The sequence below is a fragment of the Dermacentor silvarum genome, chromosome 10 (genome assembly GCF_013339745.2).
Source record: "Dermacentor silvarum isolate Dsil-2018 chromosome 10, BIME_Dsil_1.4, whole genome shotgun sequence".
Taxonomy (NCBI): domain Eukaryota; kingdom Metazoa; phylum Arthropoda; class Arachnida; order Ixodida; family Ixodidae; genus Dermacentor; species Dermacentor silvarum.
This window is the reverse complement of record NC_051163.1, coordinates 28,110,148-28,128,919: the sequence shown is the minus strand read 5'-3', so window position 1 is coordinate 28,128,919 and position 18,772 is coordinate 28,110,148. Positions and strand designations below refer to the sequence as shown.

At 44.8% G+C, this 18,772-nt stretch overlaps 1 protein-coding gene across 4 annotated transcripts; it reads left to right on the top strand.

Moving 5' to 3' along the window:
- Positions 1-559: 559 nt before the first annotated feature.
- LOC119466241 (uncharacterized) lies at positions 560-14,152 on the top strand. 4 transcript variants are annotated; one of them, XM_037726722.2, is made up of 5 exons: positions 560-704; positions 1,079-3,034; positions 6,407-6,603; positions 10,822-10,862; positions 12,761-14,152. In XM_037726722.2, exons 2-5 carry the CDS (start codon positions 1,089-1,091, stop codon positions 12,983-12,985), a joined length of 2,409 nt encoding a protein of 802 aa, XP_037582650.1. In that variant the 5' UTR covers positions 560-704; positions 1,079-1,088; the 3' UTR covers positions 12,986-14,152. The 4 variants fall into 4 exon arrangements, with proteins under 4 accessions (XP_037582650.1, XP_037582652.1, XP_037582649.1 ...); XM_037726724.2 differs by having other exon boundaries at positions 561-704; positions 1,200-3,034; XM_037726721.2 differs by lacking the exon at positions 560-704 and having other exon boundaries at positions 711-3,034.
- Positions 14,153-18,772: the final 4,620 nt, after the last annotated feature.

Below are 18,772 nucleotides of genomic sequence, written 5' to 3'. Positions count from 1 at the left end.
AGCTTGACGTCCTTCGAGAACCACACGTGTTAACGCGTCCGCTGTGCCTAAACTATCCCGACCGAATGAGCCGTCTGTGAGCAGTGTTTTGAATAAACCGCCCTCTGTGGTCGTGCAAGTAGCATGTGGTGTTTGCACGGTCACAAATTAATAACTAAACATAAGCAAAAATAATATGATGAGCTAGCGTAACGCGCTTCTCACACTATCGTTATCGTTAAGTTTTTAGCACGTTTTGCGATAGCCGAAGAAAGCGCGACTTGGGCGCGCCGGAGCTCAATTGCAAATCGCCGCCTCGCCGCCATGCGGCAAACAACACGAAACCTCAGCCTTTACAGACGGCCAGAGCAAAAGCCACTACTGCAAATGACTGTCATCCGGTTTCTCCGTGTTATTATACGTTCTCTGAGCCTATCTCAACGTAGCAGCAGCAGCAGCAGCAGCAGCAGCAGCAGCAGACCGCTAAAAGCGCGCCAAAAGCAACCAGGCAAAACCAAGCGCTGATTCAAAAACCGGAAGCGGGGATATCAGCTGTATCCGAGTAGAGCGCGCCACTCGTCAAAGCGTTCAAGCCAGTTCAAGCCAGCAAGGCCACTGACCCAGCCGCAACAGGGGATAAGCAAGCGGACGGTTTCTCAGCAGCGGGTAACAGAAACTGAACACGCCGGTCGTGGTCGGGGCATCGAGGTCGCATCGGTGCATGGGTAAGTCATGCCATATGGAGGGATCGGGCTTGTCAGCATGGCTTTCTCGCGTCATTTGTCCTGCGCTTTAACGTTTAACGGCGCTAGTTCGATGTCGCGCGGCCTGTCGGTTGCGATGTGGGTGCCCGCCTTGCCGCGTGATTATAATGCATGCACCGAGTGCGCGCATGGCCTGCGCTTTCGGCCGCGCCTCTGGCTCCGGGCAGCTGCTCTGTCTTGGTTGCGGTGCCCCTTCCCTGCGATCTCGCCGCTTTTGGGCTATGCTTTCCCGTCTTTTCTTTTTCTGCGCTAACTCAGCCTGATTTTCCTCTCCTGCTGCACGCTTTACCGCTGTGCTTTCTCTTTCCTTCTTCCGTTCTGTCGCTTCACCTCAGCGCGCAAGCCATGGCTAGGCAACGGAGCAACTCTAGCGAGGCTATGGTGAAGTTTCTGAAGGACCGAGTAGAGTCGAACCAAGGCATCTCGCTCCAGAAGTTGACCGGTCACCTGTCGCAGCTGCCGTCCGACCTGCGGACCAAGTACGGCTGCTCGGTCAAGTCCCTCAAGATCTTCCTGCAACAGTTCCCCAAGGTGTTCGTCATTCGCAACCAGAGCAACGTGTATGTGCGGACCAAGAGCCGGCGGCTGACGACAACCGTCCCCTCGCCCACCGGCAGCATGGAGAGCTTCCCGACCTCCAACTCGGATCGCGGCACTGACGACGACGACGCCACCTGTCTGACCAACGTCGTGGGCACTGTGTACCGCATATTCAACGTGTACGGCTTCATCGCGGTCAAGTACCCGATCAAGACGAGCGTCTACTTCGACGTGCAGGCCTTCGAGAATGGCGAGCACAGCAACCTGCCATCGTCGGGGCTCCAGGTGAATGACACCGTCATCCTGGATGCCAAGGCGGGACCCAGGGAGTGCGAGGCCAAGTTTCGGGCCAGCCGCGTGGCACGCATCAAGGGCGCCCGCCCGTCCTCCACCTGCTCGTCGCCGATTCCGCACAGTGTCAGTGGCAGTTGCGGTGGCGGCGGCGGCAGCGTGCGGTCGTCGTCGACGTCGCAGCAAATTGTGAACCAGGACGGCGTCATAGAGACGGTGAAGGCGAACTACGGATTCATCAAGTTCGGCCGCAACCAGAGGGAGCGCGCCTTCTTTCACTCCAACAATGTGGACAGATCTCTGGGCAGATCCATCAAGAACTTGCCAGACGTCTTCACCGTCGATGACAAAGTGCGCTTCAACGCCAAGCCCAGCAAGAAGCCATCTGATAAGGTCAAGTGGGAAGCCACTACAGTGTATCTGACCCGCAGATCTGGGCGGGAGGGGACCGTTGACACTGATGATGAAAGTGGCAACGAGGTTTTCATGTCTGATGACGAGTCGGACATCCAAGACATTCTCCACGACAAAGATACCGGCAGCTGTGACGCAGACATAGATGAATCTCCAATAGGCTATCCAGACTGGGATTCGAACTCGGCCAGGGCAGATTTCAGCGATACTTCTATTCAAGGAAAGTTGAATCTCATTAGCTCGACCTTGTCGGGGTGGGAAGCCAGACGGAAACTGTCTGGAGAACGCGGCTTCTTCTACCCAGAATCTGAGACTACAGGAACCATAAAGTTTGGCATCAAGAAGGCAAATGTGGCTAGTGCAACAGTTGACGTGACTTTCCGGGACAAAGAGCCACTTGACAACCTGCTCTGGGAAGTTGGCGATGGACAAGAAGTTTGCTTTGATGCCGTAGATGCCGGAGATAACGAGTGGGTTGCAACGTTAGTGTGGATGGGGCAGAGGCCCGCAGTGCCACACGTGGGCGACAGTGAGGACATTTTCAACAAGATTGTGAACAAAGGCATAGACACTCACGGAGAAGAGGCCGACTGTGTACAGGAATCACAGGACGATTTTGGCGAAGAGTCGGCACTCAGGGGGGCTTCCCCACTATCGCCACCCCATACAATCCAGCCGTCGGTCTCCATTTACGAGAATGCCAAGGCCATCATATTAAAAAGCATGGAGTGCATCGCAAAGTGTGAGGTTAACGAGTCTGGAGCCTTTAGGAAGATAGACTTTACAAGTGATTGTTTTTACAAAGATGGAAGCATCTTCTTGGGTGACCTCAACGAGGTGCTTCATCAAGGAAGCACAGTGTGCCTCGACTATATGGTTGGCATCAACAGAAAAGGGCAAGAAATCGTGCGCTGTGATCTTGTCTGGCAAGGAAGAAGACCAAGAGGTGTCCGACAGCTGAGTCCCGAGGAGTTTAGCCAGAGGCTCCGAAGGGATTTAGAGACCGTGGGCAACACCAGCTCTTTCGAAGACTTCGGGCCTGAAGTGTAAGTATCAAACTAGATTGAGTCTTTAATACAGGTTTACTATAAAGAGAACCACAAAATTCGTGCAGATTGATGAGGTATTCTGTCAAGACTTTGTCACCTTTTCTCCGACTTATTTTTGTGGCCTCACTCAATTTTGTGTCCTTTCTGGCTAACCATGTAATCTACCACTCTTTCTTTCAGTTTTCCTTTAACAATTGGTAATGTGTGCTTGGGGTGTAGACAAAATGACATTGTAGAGGCTTGACGGGATGTGCACTTCGTCTCGTGTGCAGTGCGAAACCACACAATGAATAATGTACAGATACAGAAGTGACAGCACAGTTTGTAGATCATATAAGTTTGTAAGTGTAGCATGAGCAACAATGACAAAAGAGTGCTAATTTCGACCGGCTGGTGCATACTTCGGTAATGAAAGCCAAGATAATGAGTACTACCTGTAGTCATTCAAATGCAAACAGTGGTCATGCAGCATGGGGTGCATGGTTTTTGTACAACCTAACGAAAAGCACAGAGCTGTACGACCTACTTTGATGTGTCAAACGCCACTTATTACACATCACAGTTGGCCTGTGCCTGTTCGCTTGTGTCCTTTTGTTTCCGCCAAGTTGCACAAAAGCCATGCACTATGCTGTTCACATTTTTACGACTGCAAGTAGTACTTAAATAATGACTGTATATTACGTCTGAAGAAAAGAGCTGCGTCACCTGTGTTCCAGTGCTATATGATATACATTGTGTAGTCATGTAATGGTGTTCCATTGAAAGATGCCATTTTCTTTAATTATGATAACAAGCAATGACAATTGGAAAAAATAAAAACACTGTCTAGGTTATTAATTATGGAATGAAACTGGCGTTGTGTAGTGATTTAGTCCTTGGGTGCCTATGTCTGTTACAAAGTAGGAAAGGGATCTAGAGGCATGTGCAACATTTCTGGCAACTTCCAGGAAATTGGTCAGCCATGTCTAGATTTGCACAGCAGTGCTGCTGCTGCGAGATTGAACAGCTGAGATTTCTAGGTACTTGAAGTATGCCTGGAGGAATGAATGAACTCTATAAATACTGAAATTGAAGAAAACGACTATGTAGCCTGAAATGTCCACTGAGCCAACACATGAAAAAAAAAACACGGCAGAGGGGGGGGGGGGGGGGGGCTGAAGAGACGTCAGGGAAAAAGCCCGGCAGTCAAAGGGCTTATGTGCCTACAATTATAACATGTTAGCAGTATTTAAAGTGGAGCAGTTTGGTATTTTGCTATCTTTCCGTGCTTGCATTGAAGGCAGAAAACCAGGCGACATACTGTCACAACATGACATATTGTCATCATGTCATATTGTCACGTTTCCTTCATTCCTTGATGATGATCATGATGATGTATGTGTTTTAATGGCAGAAGGGCCAGGTCTGGCCAAAGAGCACCAAGCAGGGTTCCTTTTTCATGTGTTTCCTCCACCTGTCACTTTTCCTCATTAGGTGATACCCAACAATTTCCATGTTATCGCAGTACAGCGTGTACAGACCTTGGATCTGTAAAAAACATGTCAAGTAGCACATGCCGCAGTAGTTCAAAATTAATCCAGAGTCCCTTCCTACGGCATGCTTAATAGTCAGATTGTGGCTTTTGCACATACAACGCCAGAATTTAATTTTAATGTAATGTCCAGTAGGTGCCAACAAAGCAGTATATTCCTGTTGGCGACTGCTGGCAGCATTACCGTTTCTGTGTGCACCAGAGCCCGAGACGCATTTTCTCTGTGCTCTGAAGAAAATCGCTGGGACATCAGTGTCGCAGTGCTGCACATTACCTGTGACTGTGCACTCATGTGACATTGCGCAGTCACGTGGCTGATTCATGCAGTTATTTGACAGCAGTTCCTTCAGCAGTGTGGCACCACTGATACACCGCATCTTCAACCGCAGATGGAACATGCCCTGATCCAAGGCACATGCAAGTCACCTTGCAGTTAATCCTGGCGACTGTCACTAGGAAGCACAGAAAGTGCTGCCTCGTTCATGCTCATGCATTGTTGACAGATCTGAGAACTGTACATCTGCGTTCAAAGCAAGACATACTACTGCCCTCTGCTTCTTGAACTGAATTTGTGTACAGCCTGTAAGCGGCTCCTTTCTGCTTATAAAATAAAGCGTTGAGAGTAAATATGCTACAAAGTGTTCTTTACAAATTGTACACCATCATTCTACGCAGTATAAGAGTATTTTAAAGATTCTGAGGCATGTAGCATGACCCAGCCACTGAACCTAAGTGGCAAGAATACATGCAGTGAGAAGCGAAAAAGAGTGCAAGCTTGTTGGTGCCAGCTGCCACTCTATTTCAGAGATGTGCTCATAAAGTGCACTCTTTGTCAAAGGTGAAGTGAAGCCACTACAGTGCAGTAACTCACTGATCACACATATCAGCAATTACTTTTGTGCATGGTACGAAGTGACGGAACGAAAAATGAAGTGTCACATTAAATTCCAACTGCAACAAAATCTTGTACTATGCAAGAACCATAATTTCAGGTAATGTAGGTATAGAGTAGCCTTAGTACAAAATTTTAAGCTTGAAATACGAGTGGATGGCACAAAATGGTGATGAAAATATGTTTAAAAAAATGAATTTTAAAAAAATGCTGCCATTACCACTCGCCAGAGGCGACTCGACTCTTAGCCCAGCATGTTTGAAAACCAACGTGGCACATTTGCATGACCTCCGAGACACGCCCATGGCATGCTGAAAAAATCTCGGAAGGCAATGTGCTGGGATGGTATGTCATATCCGCGAACTGCCATGTATGCATTGCATGCTTGGGTGCTATTCTAGCGCTGTTAATAAGAAAATTGGACACTTACCACCATTTCAGCTTTTTAAAGATAGGTTTAATAGTATCCACTACTCGTTTGTAATCAGTTTAGCTAGAGTGAAATTTTTTTTGCAGTTGCCCTTTAACACTCAAGCCGGATGCTACTGTTGTGGCAGACTGTAATGCAATGTGAACTTCGCTGATGAGTTTATTGACAGCACTGATGCTGCGAGAAACATGTCTGGCTGCACATAGTATTGTGTTTAATTTCCGAAAGAGGTGTCAAGCTGTGCTTGTGTGAGAGCTATGCAAGTTTCAATTATGACCTTCCTGCCTCCTTTGCAAACTCTGCTGCCTAGTCTTAAAAACAGTGCAAGAAAGACACGGACACAAATGAAAGAAGCAACGGGACAGGCACTGTCCCATTGCTTTTGTTCCAGGTCACCTCCTGTCCCGTTGCTTCCTTTATTAGTATTGCGTCTTTCTTACGCTGTTACTTAAGATGAAGTTGCGCCAACCCGCCCAAGTGTCAGTTCCATCTGTTGCCTCTTTGCTCTTTGAGCAGCGACCGGGAGGAAGAGCAGTCTCACACTCCATCTCGGGTGCCTTCTGACGAGGCAGTCTTGGAGGACGACGAGCCGTGCGGACTGAGTGGATCTAGCAGCTCCACATCCATGACAGGCGTCCCGCCAGATCCGTCGCCCAATGTCACAAGCCCCATTCACTTCGCGCACATTCCAGGGAGTCCAAGCGGAGGTTGCGGTGAGTGACTTATGTGCAAATACAGCTTTTGAGCTTGTAGGCTTTGCTTCAATGATAAAACTAAAATATTTAAAAGCGAACCTTTCTTTGCCTCTGCTGCGGTGTTTGGCGTTCAATTGTGGTTCGCTTGCTTAGCTAGACAATTGGGGCCACTGCGTGTGTACCCAGTCGTGGCTAATCCCCCCAGAATATGGTATGTGCCACTGTGACACAATGGGCATAGAAGCCTTAAATGTATTTGCAGATCTGTTGTACTTCTCTGTGTGTACACCTTTAATCAATATTCTACCCTTGACAAGCATATCATACATTGCCTCCATCCTCATGGCACATACAACATATAACGGCTACAGGTGACAAGGCCATGCACGTGTAATCCACTATCATCGCTACCTTGCCGACTCAAACTAACTTCGCTTCACTTAAATTGTAACATTGCGTTGAATGAGTGGTTCTTATTTAAAGAAGAAAATAGATAGACAGAAAACGCAGCTGAATGAAAAGAATAATGTTTTTATGTGAACTAAAATGATTCTAGGTGTTTAACATATGTAACCACATTACTGGAACGGTTGCCCAAGCTCCCTGAAGAACTGAGCAAAACGGATTTCGTTTTTCTCCAACAGACAACCACCATTTTAACTTCTCCATGCCCTTGTGCTTCACCCTTAACAATATTCTTTTTTTTTTTTTCAGCATCTTCTTTGCAGTTTTGCATTCAAATGCACAAGAGGCTTGTCAAGCTAGTGAAAATTCTTATCCACAAGGCATCGGGGCTAAGCTACAAAATTAGTACTACCTTGAATTAAAAGCAATAAGGTTGAAAATAGCACAGACTTGGGACAGTGAAGAAAAACTAATGCAAGCGAAAGAGGAAACGTATCTAGGATAACAATATAATGCTTCAAAGAGTTGAATTTTACCTTGTGAGGACATTGGGAATTATCTAAATCATTCAGAAATCTAGTGAAACACTTAAGAGAACAAATAAAATGGACGAGGCAGAAAACAGCACTGTTGACAACACCACTGCTGTTGTCTGTCTTGCTCGCTTTGTATTTGCACTCTTTTTAATTTCCCCAGTATAATGAGCTAATTTGCCCCTACAACATTTAAAAGAATTATTTAATAAAATAGTGATGCTGAAATTTCAGGCAAACTGCTCTGTAGTTCTGGTATTCAAAAAAAAAAAAAAACGTGGAACTGGCACTAGCATTTCACGCCAACTCATCGCCCCCCCTTCCAAAGCTGCCACAAGATATATCTGCATTCTGTGCACTTAAGATGTGCGGGAAAATTTCATATGGAACACGGACTTGGGGATTGCATAGTGCTGTATTATGCCTGCCTTGTCACCCGACTCCACCCTATGCCTGCAATATTTGTAATCTTGTCACGCTACCTTATCATTTGCTGTTCAAAGTTTCTTTTCCTTACCCCAGCACTTGTGTTACTCTAATAAACCACTGGTTGCCTGCTTTACGTGCTATGTGGCCTGCGTTAAGAAATTTGTCCAGCCAGGAATAACGACAAACAAACGTACAAATCACTACAAAGCCTAAACACCATTCCACACCAAATAAAATTAAAAGAACTTGTCCTCTTTTATTTCTGGCCATAGAGAAAAATGTGTGCCAAAATTCTATGAAATGTTTCTTGAGTCAATAACGGATTAGTACACTAGTTGATTACTAATTGGTAATTACTAACTGATGCTTCACTTCAGCACGTGATGAACACTACTATAGGTTTTGCCATAAGTTTCATGCGCTTAAATCAGCATGTTAGGTATCAAACTCGGCGTATAAAAGATAGTGAAAAATTAGTACAGTAAGTAATTACCAATTCGTTTGCTAAGTTATTCATAACTGATACTTCACTTCAGCATGTCAAAAACGCAACTATGGCTTTTGCATTAAGTTTCCCGCACTTAAATCAGTGTTTTGAGGTATCAAACTCCATATCAAAAATGATGTTTTGGGGGACATTGTGAGGACATTTGTGCATAACTCGGCAAAGCTAATAAATGGCGCTCGCAACTCTCAGTGTGGTCGAATTCTGACGGAGGTTGATGGCAGTGGGAGCTCATGTGAAGTTCAATTCTGCACAACGCTAGCTGTGTCTTCAACAGTAAATGTTAATCATCTGTCTTCATCTTCTTCTGGGTTGCCTCGTACATCCTGCGACTCGCACAATGAGTCCTTTTCTTCTGAATCCACCTTTCCAAGTTATTTGTGGAAAACATCCACAGGCAGCCCACACCGCTCCGCCGCTTCATCTCGTCTCAAATGTCAGCTACCCATGTTTGCTTTCTAGTCCGTGCCACCATCTTCCTGCATCTCATTGTTATGCCTATCATTTGTCGTTTCATCGCTTTTGCAAGCTTGCACAAAAGTAATTTGTAGCTCTTAGATTAGTTTCTCAGTCAAACTGGTACTGTATTGCAAAACAGGCAGCCAAGCACTCAAGCAATAGTTAGTCATGTGTTCCAGGTGTGATAGGTGTCGCTTACTAGTTTACACCTTTTCCTTTTACCTGCCACCACCAGCAGCAGCAGCAACAACTGCACAATGATAGAATGAAAGCATCACATTTAAATTTCTGTGACATGGCTTAGTGACTTTGACCTTGCTAGGTAAGTGGAGTGGAATTGCTTTGCCACTTAAAGGGGCCCTGAACCACTTTTTATCGAAGTGGAGAAAGAAATTTGAAGTGAAAATAGGCTATTTCAAAATCACTTTGCCACAAAAAGTACTTCAATGCGTTCAGCAGAAGCAGAGTTATCGGCAATCAAACACGGCCTCCGTTCTGCTCCCCTTCCTCCTCCAATGCCTTGCACTGCGAAGGCTACGGCGGAGACGTCACCGTGACATCCGAGACGTCACCGTGGCGCGCAGTTCAAATTTTCGATTTGGTGCCTACGCCGCGCTAAACGTAAGCCAAACGCGGCTGTCCTCAGAGAGCCGCAGTGCGCTTAGCCAGTGGACTCGTGGCGGCATACCGCGGCGGCCGCGGTGTAGCCGACCGCAGCGACCAATAGCAGCCGCGTATTGGAGTGTGCTTTATTACGAAATAAAGCACACAGAAAAGAGCGAGGGTCATAGGGTTTTTGAAACGAGAGCGTGTGAGAAAAAAGTGACTTCGCGCTCTGCTTGCGAGCTCCACGGACCGCGTACGACAGCAGAACTTGGCCGAGATGTTCACAACAGCGTATGCTACCCGCGCACTATGTTATTTCACCAAGCCCGAGGTGGTTGAGGGCCCCTTTAAAGTCTAGTGCTGGACATCATTGTGCACATTTAGCATAGGAACTAAACAGACTGCATTAAGTGGTAATTTTTAAAAGAACCATGCAATGTTTTTTCATAAATAAATGTGCTAAGTTGCTGGAAAACACTGCCATGAACGTATGAGTAAAATTATTCTTGTTCTTGCAGTGAGGAACCTGTTTTCATTCAAATGACAACCTGCTTTTGCCTTCAAATTTTTTCAAATCCCTGAGGCATTTCATATGTACACAGGTCTAAACATGATCACCACTGACCGCATTGTATGACGTGATGGCAGAGCAGTCCCTATGGCATAAGTGAAGAAAAAAATCTCATGATTGATAGATTGGTGGTGCCATCTGGTGGTAGAAAATGATACCACTGCACTGATACTGTGCCCTACGGGATCAAGCCGCATTATTTGAAATCTTGTTGCAATGATAAGAGGAGTATGGGAGGCATGATTTGCGAGTGCACGGCTTCAAGCACAGTTCAAAATCTGAGAAAGGAAGGGGAAAGCAATGAGGCCATGGCCGCAGCAGCATTTCATTGCCGATTACTCCATTCAAATATGGCCCATTAAAAACTTTTCGTTGGAAAAGAGTAACAAAGATTCCCTTTAGGAAGAAGTTCCACACCATGCATAAATGTTATTGCAGGACCTCTAACTTCATCATGCACATATGCACATTTGTGATCTAAGTTTTTGTCATGCACTTGTACATTTGCATGGTGCATTAAAAAAAAAAAAAAACTACTATCTGTATGTATTGCATTTATGTGCTCCTATTTTGCATGCTCTGTGCATCATTCTCTATAGAGGATCTGAGGAGTGAAGCATGTTAGTAAGATCCGTCTTTATACCGTATATAGTGGGCTACGGAAGTCGATGTCTTGACAGTATGACTTTCCGTATTAAATTTATTTTGTTTGCACTCTATTATTTCAGGTGACGCTCCAGGGGCCTCTTTCTTCATGTCAGACGTAAATGTGAGTCACTGTTTCTTCTCTTCTATTACTTCATGAGTAAAAGTAAGCTCATCAATCTTACCTTGAGTATGAACACAACACATGCTAAGTTTAAAGCATCTCAATGTGCATTGTAGCTGCTGTTTTGGTCAGGTTCTGGCCTGTTCCAAGTTTTTCTCTGTTCATCTGCCAGAATATTCGATTTGTCACTAAGAACAATTTTTTTAATGCCATTATCATTCTTTGCGTTATGTCTGTATCTAACCTCTTTCGCCGAGTGACCCAATTTGTCTACTAGCTTGGGCCGTTAGTTATGTGCTGGCTGCTGCTTTAACGAGTAGGCATGAGTCACGGTGTATGTGCCTAATCAAGACCTCAGCGCTGCATATGCGATAGTCAAGTGTGCCCATTCTTGGCCGCCCTCCCGGAATTTATGTGCCAAGGTGACGCAAGGAGTATGTAGCCTTGCAATATATTAACGCGAGAGCACTTCATCCACAACAGGCACCTCTGCATCGTGCACGACCACTTGATCGACAGCCATTGCAACTAAGTAACAGCCAAGATACTGCGGATACCAAGAAGTTTCAATTGGGGTGCAGTGATTTAAAAAAGCTATACACTGTGATGTGGTATCATTTGGCAGTGAGAATGCAGATTCGTGTGTCTGCGGTAGCAATGTGTTGTGTCACGCTGCATTGCTTTAATGATAATCATTTAAACGTCGACATTCATTACAGAACAGCGAGAGTTCATCAACAATAGCAGCAGCCTATCTTATGCAACCCAACTATCTCTTATTACTCCTGCTGCTCCATTTACACATTGATTAGTGTAAGAGAGTGTTCCACAAACATCAGCACACTCTCACACGTGTTCAAATATGGCAACCCTGCTGCAAGTTCACTCCAAGAAGGCTGCTAAAGCCCTTCCGAGTTAATTTTCTTTTACAATTGAAACTGAAGAAGAATGTTTCTTTTGAAACGTTTAGCATACATTAAAGCACTAGAAATGCAATTTAGTGAATAAATGTGACTGCTAAAACCTCTTGTGCACGTGCAATCTATATACCACCCATATGTAGCTGTGGTTTGCCAATAGTTCGTGCCACATTACCATTACCCACAGAAGGGTGTTTCCCCTGAACAATTTTCTCACTCCCAAGAGCTCTGTTCTGAACAGAAGTGATGCCTTGAACTTTTCGTGGTGCTGGTTTATGTATTTAGCTTCATATCTCACTTTACTGCTACACACAAACTTTGCCTTGCCGTGCTGCTTCACCGCAACATGCTCCACTTCGCATTGAAGCCACACTGTGTGTTGGCAGGCAGCAGCAGTGATAACAGCAATGACCGAGCATTAAAAAAATTGTTTCTAGAGTTTTTCTCAGCAGGAGAAATTGTGCAGGGATTTTTACATAATTTGAGTTTTTTCCTGTGCACATGTTTATGCAGTTTATATGCCCAGCACTGCGTTGACAGTGGGAAATTTTTTTTTTCCTGCACCTAGCTATCCTTAGCATTTACGCTAATCCCGCATCAACATACCTGTTCCCACACCATTCGACCAATGTGTTATACTATGTAGCACAAAATGGGATGCCTCTACCATTTTATCACCCCATAAATCCCTCTTCTTCCTAGTACTAGCTAGGCATGCGTGGTCAGGTATACGTAATGTTGGGCCTGCATCAACCCAGCTTTACTTCGCACTTGGACTCCATTACTAAGGTGGCGGTGGTGCGGATAGTACGCAGGGAAAGGTTATAAACACTAGAATATGGCGTGTGTATTGCATATTTTTGTTTTTGAGCCCTTTGCTAGTCAATAGAATCCTTACCAACCTACCTCGTTGCTGTTTGTAATAAAACTAAGTCTCCGCCTTCTACATTTCTTTTCTCTTGCCTCAATGCTTTTCAGGACGATGTGCTGCATCGACTGGCGAAGATGGTGGCAGCAGAAATCACTGCCGAAAGGGAGAGGACGCGGATCGTCCTCCGCGACATTGGCGTGCAGACCAGCGATGAAGACCGCTGGCTATCTACCTCGTCGAGGGCATACGTCAAGGCCCCAACACTGGTCAACTCTAGCACCCAGACGCTGTCAACAGGAAATATCAAATCGGAAGAGCTGTTCATCAACTGACCACACCGGGGGTGCCTTCCTTGGGGACTTGTGTCAATGCGCCAACACAATGTTAAAGTTTTTTTCTTTCTTAGTTTTTTTTTATCAAGCCTTAATCTGTACACCTGTTGCCAACCAGTGAAGGAGGACGATTCTTAGAAATGACATGAGGCACCTTCCAAGACGCTCCCAGTTATGCCATTCCGCCATTCCATTGTTCACAACTGTTGAGAATGATCTGCCGGTAAAATGGCGAAGGCAACATCACAATAATGTGTGCCGGTGACCTCCCACTCTCGAAGTGCAATCTCCAAGCAGGCTTCGCTGTTTTTAGATATTCTGTCGCCGAGGCACGTCGTCCGAGCGTTTTTGCAGGATAGCTGCGATGCAAATGGACAGAAGGCTGCAAGTACTCCACCCCCTGCTATCGACTGCAAAAGTCCACAACCTTTTTTTTTCCCCCAAGTTTCTTGTCTTAAGCATTTGTGTTGGGCTCCATAGCAATAATTCATTGTAGTTTTTAATTGCAAATGTGCCAGCCGAGGATGCTACTTTTTGTCATCGTATAGAGGCGGTTGGCAGTTTTCCCACCAAATGCTCGTGGCAAAGCAGTTCCTGGTGATCAAGCCATTCCATCCATCGGCTAAACAACCGTAGAACAGAGATCTCTTTCACAGCCTTCTTGGACACTGTTCATGTTTGGCTTGGCCAGAATTGTGTGGTCTAGTTTAGTGATGTGCCAGTTCAATGTGCCATCTGTTGTCATGGGGCAGCAGTTGGCTGAAATGCTCATGCCATGGCAGATTCTTGTGATCGCACTGCACCTGAACTGCAGTCATCTTGCCAAGCCGCTTGTACAGCATGTTTTTTTAATGTTAATACTTGGCCAGGCAGCAAAATCTTATGCCTGAAAAAAAAAAAAAAATGCCAAGTGACATTTCACAAACACATTAATGCAGCCAACAGCATAATGTTGAGCGCCATTTCCTACTTATTCCCTGGTGCTGCTGCCCTCGAAGACTGGTGCAATTGTTTCTCTACCTGCAAGGCATTAAGTCTTTTGCAAGCGGGACAGCAGGCTGGCTTCACTTGTGATCATTTTTGCTTTTCATTACATACCAATACGTGCCACTCTGCATGTTTGCGACAACCAGAAGCATAATAAATTCCAATTGCAACTCGCCAAAATACACTGTCGAGCACTGTAGCATGCTCCCTATGCAATCACTTGAATGCAACCTTTTCCGATTAGACACGGACACCTTTTCGCCCGGCATAGCGAAATCTTGGCCCAATTACAAGTAGTTTCGAGAGCAATGACAATTTGTGCACTTATACCTTCATTATATCTAATATTCGTTATAGGCATATATTTGCTACATGCCAAAATCAGCGAGAATATTTACTTCGTTATGCTCAATTATTTGTTAGAGAGTCGACTTTACATGCAAAAGCTACTGCATTTAGAAGGTCGAGCTAGTCAAGCTTTCAGCATCAGCCTTTAGTTGGAATGGCTGGCTGAACTTGCTTTTCTGAGGGCAGAGTCAAAGACAGCGAGTACTATATATTCTTATCGGATCTAATTTTCATTATAAGCATATATTTGTTACACGCCGATATCAGCGAGAATAATTTACTTTGTTATGCTCAATAATTTGTTATAGAGACGGTAGATTTTACATGCAAAAGCTACTGCATTAAGATGGTTGTCAGCATCAGCCTCTAGTTGGAAGGGCTGGCTGGACTTGCTTTTCTGAGGGCCGGGTACCATATATTCTTAAACGAGAGTTGAAACCCTAAATATCTGGGTCTTGACGTTAAAGAAAAAAAGCAGTTCAAAAATATGCACCCCCCTGCTTCCCAAGTGCACGCATCGCCAGTTGCAGCATGTTGTGCAGGATACGCAAGGCATAGGTGGGGGGGGGGGGCACGGCTTCGATTCACCATAGTTATGATGATGATGATCTCCATCAACACATGGCACAAACCCACTGCATGGGGGGATAGGCCAAACCTCTGGTTGTATCAGAAAAAGATACATGAAAATACAAAAGAAACGATTCAAATGAAGGATAATGAATCGATAAAATAAAGCAGGTTAAAGAGTAATGCGTAATACAGTAGTCACCCTTACAAAAAAAAAATTAAAAAAGTTTAAAGAAAATTGAGGGTAAGCATAGCAAAGGGTATCAGATTTCGGACTAAATTTTTTTAAATTTCTTGTTGGCACGTCAATGTTCAAATTTTATGCTACATCGTGGTAATGCAAAAATAGGGAAACATTAACTCATTAAGGCCCAAGAAAAATCTAGCAGCGAGATCTTATTGATTTTTGGTACCACAATGATCTTTTCACACTCAAACTGCATTGTGATGGTTTTACGAGTTGCGTTTTATTTCTTCTAACGCTACGATGGTGTACTTTCCAAATTATACAGGGCCCTACATGGGACGAAAACCTGGTGCAGGTTCTCGAAGGTATGCTATATTTTGCAACTTCGTTAACAAAACAAAAGGCTTGCAGCAGAGTCAAACGTAACGTTACGTTTGACTAATGTCCACGTAATTTTAGTGGACTGTCTTATTGAGGAGTTTATACTATTCAAGTGTGCGACATAAGACTTCAGCAGGTAACAGGAAAGAGCTTTGGTGTTGCTTTTTTGATAAATGCCGAGTGATATTTTGATAAATGCCGATAAATACGATATTTTACAATAGATGCAAGCATACAAGACTAAAGCATTCAGCATTTGGCTTAATTTGGTTGAAACATTCAACATGCCGATAGTCTTTCCTCCGATGACAGTCTTGTTTCTTGCATTAGAATCGTGTTGTACGATTTGCTTGGCGACATTTTTGTGAGAATTTTCCTGCTTGTGAAGCGATTGGGCCAACCTGTTTCCTCAGTGCAGGTTACACTGCCTTTATTGCATAGCCCATCTCGCTTAGAAGAGGAATGTACAGCGTTTTCTGTCGCCTCCCGCTTGTTTTCCAATTTGCAATAAAATTGTGTATATTTAAATCTGCTAATAAAAAATATTTACGAAATATGTAAATTTACTGTAACATATTTCATTGACCGAGAAGACCAGAACATTGTCATATTTGTTGGCTGCATGAAAGAGACGGAGAGAAATAATGACAATGTTGGTCTGATCATTTACTTTTTATATATACCTGCAACAGTCTAAAATATGTATGTGTAGCCTGAAAAACATTTTCCCGAAATACAGGTAAAATACCACTGTGCGTGCATTGAGAACAAGCTAACCTCTCTTGCATACCAGCGTACGTTACATGTACTTGGTGTGCTTGGTTGTTGGGTCTACGTCTTGCATACGTAGACCCAATATACCAAGCACACCAGTATTCGTTTTCTTGCAACGCTAAAAAGATGCATTTTATATGGAAATGTCACGAATTCATCTTTTATGCCATTCTTTTCCAAAACTTACAAAAGTCAGCTTCTAGAAGCATCTACTAAGTACAACAAAGAATAAAGAAGGTGCACGTGCACAGCAGTACCTGCTATGCTCAACACTTCTCGAAGTTTGGCGATGAACGGATCAAAAAACATCCAGCAGCTGACGAAACATTACGATGTAGTCGTCTTGGCAAGACCCTTCTTAGCAAAAGGGCGCACTAAGGAAAGCAATAGGTTTCTTCAATAATTATTTACAGATAAAGATGGTGACATACTTTCAAAAGTACACCTGAGCGCTACTGGGTTAGCAAGGTAATCTTTGTTTTGCAGAGGGGATCATGAACATTAAAGTAAACGTTGCAATGGCCGTAGTCGAGCACTGATGCCCCAAGTGAGCGTACAACAGTGCCACATTTAACCTTATTCAGCCTGGGTGCTTCACTTGTCTTGACAGATCCTGTCACCTGTCTGGCATGTTTATCACAGGGCAGCAGCTTCAGGTCTCATGCAGGAGACGAATCCGCATGCAGTCCAAGTAGAGTTACACACCAGCTTGGAGATGACCACCCTTCCCAAACATAGAAAAATCCCATTTTCAAGGTCAGACAAGAGCTCACGGCCAGTTATCTCGGACGAAGAGGCAAACAATGGTATTGGTCAGACGCAGCATACTGGCCTTCTGTTCATAGCCTTTAGTCAAAATATGCATACCCGCGCCCCAAGGTCCGTGCCTCGCACACTGTAGACTTGTGCATGTGTGTTCGTGCAGCAAGATGATCCCAAGCCACTTTCTGTAGACCATGGTTTCTCCCGTTGCACGTCGGCGTGCGTAGATTTGTGCAGCAAGTTTTTGGCGCTGCTACCCGAAATGTGCATGGGCGCTACCAACCGTAACTTTCTAAAGTCATTTCGTGTGAAAACTTTAGTTTTTAAAGTTCACTTTTCATTGCCTACTATCCCGGGTTTTACATCCTCTTGCCCAGTCTCGCCTAGTAGAACACAGCAAACCAGCCTATTTAGCACAGAATTTTGACCAAAAACGGGGTGTGCCAGTCAATGCACCTCTGTTCTGCGAAATAGAACAATAAACAGATAAAACCTGTATATATGTCAGCTCATGGGCGTCTCTAAAGCACACAATATTCAACGGCTTTCTCTGGCCAGTGCATGCGCGCCATTTGGTACTTGCCCATTCTTGAACAATCCTCCAGAACGGTTACATGTCTCGCTTCTCCGTGCATACATATCACATCACCATTCTTCCTAGCCAAGCATTACGCATCACCCTAGTCCTCGTGACATCTGTGTATGACACTGCTTGACAATAATTCCAACACGGGTATTGTTGGATCTCCACAATTTTTTTTTTTTCCCCCATCGTGCAGCATTACACATGCTGTAATGTCAGAGGCCGACTTCACCCACAAACAGCGCGCGTCCACAATGAAGCAAACTCTACTACAGGCTCTACACTTGCGTGCCAGCAATGATGAACAAGATAGCAACAGAAGCTCAATAAAGGCTTCCCATAGTCATTGCCTGTAGCAGCATGCATGACTTTTAACATTTTGTTATATTTTGCTCAAACACTGCCCCCACCACCCAGGAACATCAGGCTCCAATTAAAACAAGAAGGTAGGCCCTTACATGAGACCATACGGAACTAGTTCAACTGGAGGAACCAAGCAAGTGCCATTGCCAGATCCTTAACACTACAGTTAAACCTTGATACAATGAACTTCGATATAACAAAATTCTCGATATAACGAAGTATTTCACTTATAACTTCTCGTCCATAGAACACCATGCATTTTGATTCTCAATATAACAAAGTGTGCTTATACATTATTTAAATATAACCAAATTTCACTGCCACCGCAAAACAATGTCGAGGCAAGAAAAGGTAAACCACAGCAGACGCAGATCATCAAATGCTTGCATTACATGCGGCTGCTTGCGAATACATGCACCTCTCAATTTGTGTGCCGCGTGACAGAGACAGGTCACAGGAAGCACAGCAACATTACGGTAGTAGCAAGACCCTCTCACCATCGTGTTCAGTAAAAAGTCTAAGTGCGATAAGATCGTATCGCACCATGCACGTTGTGGGTGCGAGGGGAAGCGTGTGACGTTGAGCCAAAAAGGGTGGCAGCGCTTGGGCAGAAACTGAGGGGGGCGTGTTTTCTTTCCATCTGTCCAAGCAGCTGAGCTCGTATGCGGCCCATGCACTCCGCCCAGTCTTGGAGGTGACCTGCGGCTGGCGCAAAGTCTAGGCGAGTCCAAATGGCCACGACTTGACGTCGCGTAATCTGGAGTTTTAAAGACTTGTTGAGGCGAGAAGCAGACAAAGCATTCGCTCCCCTCTGCCTGCGTTCTTAATGATA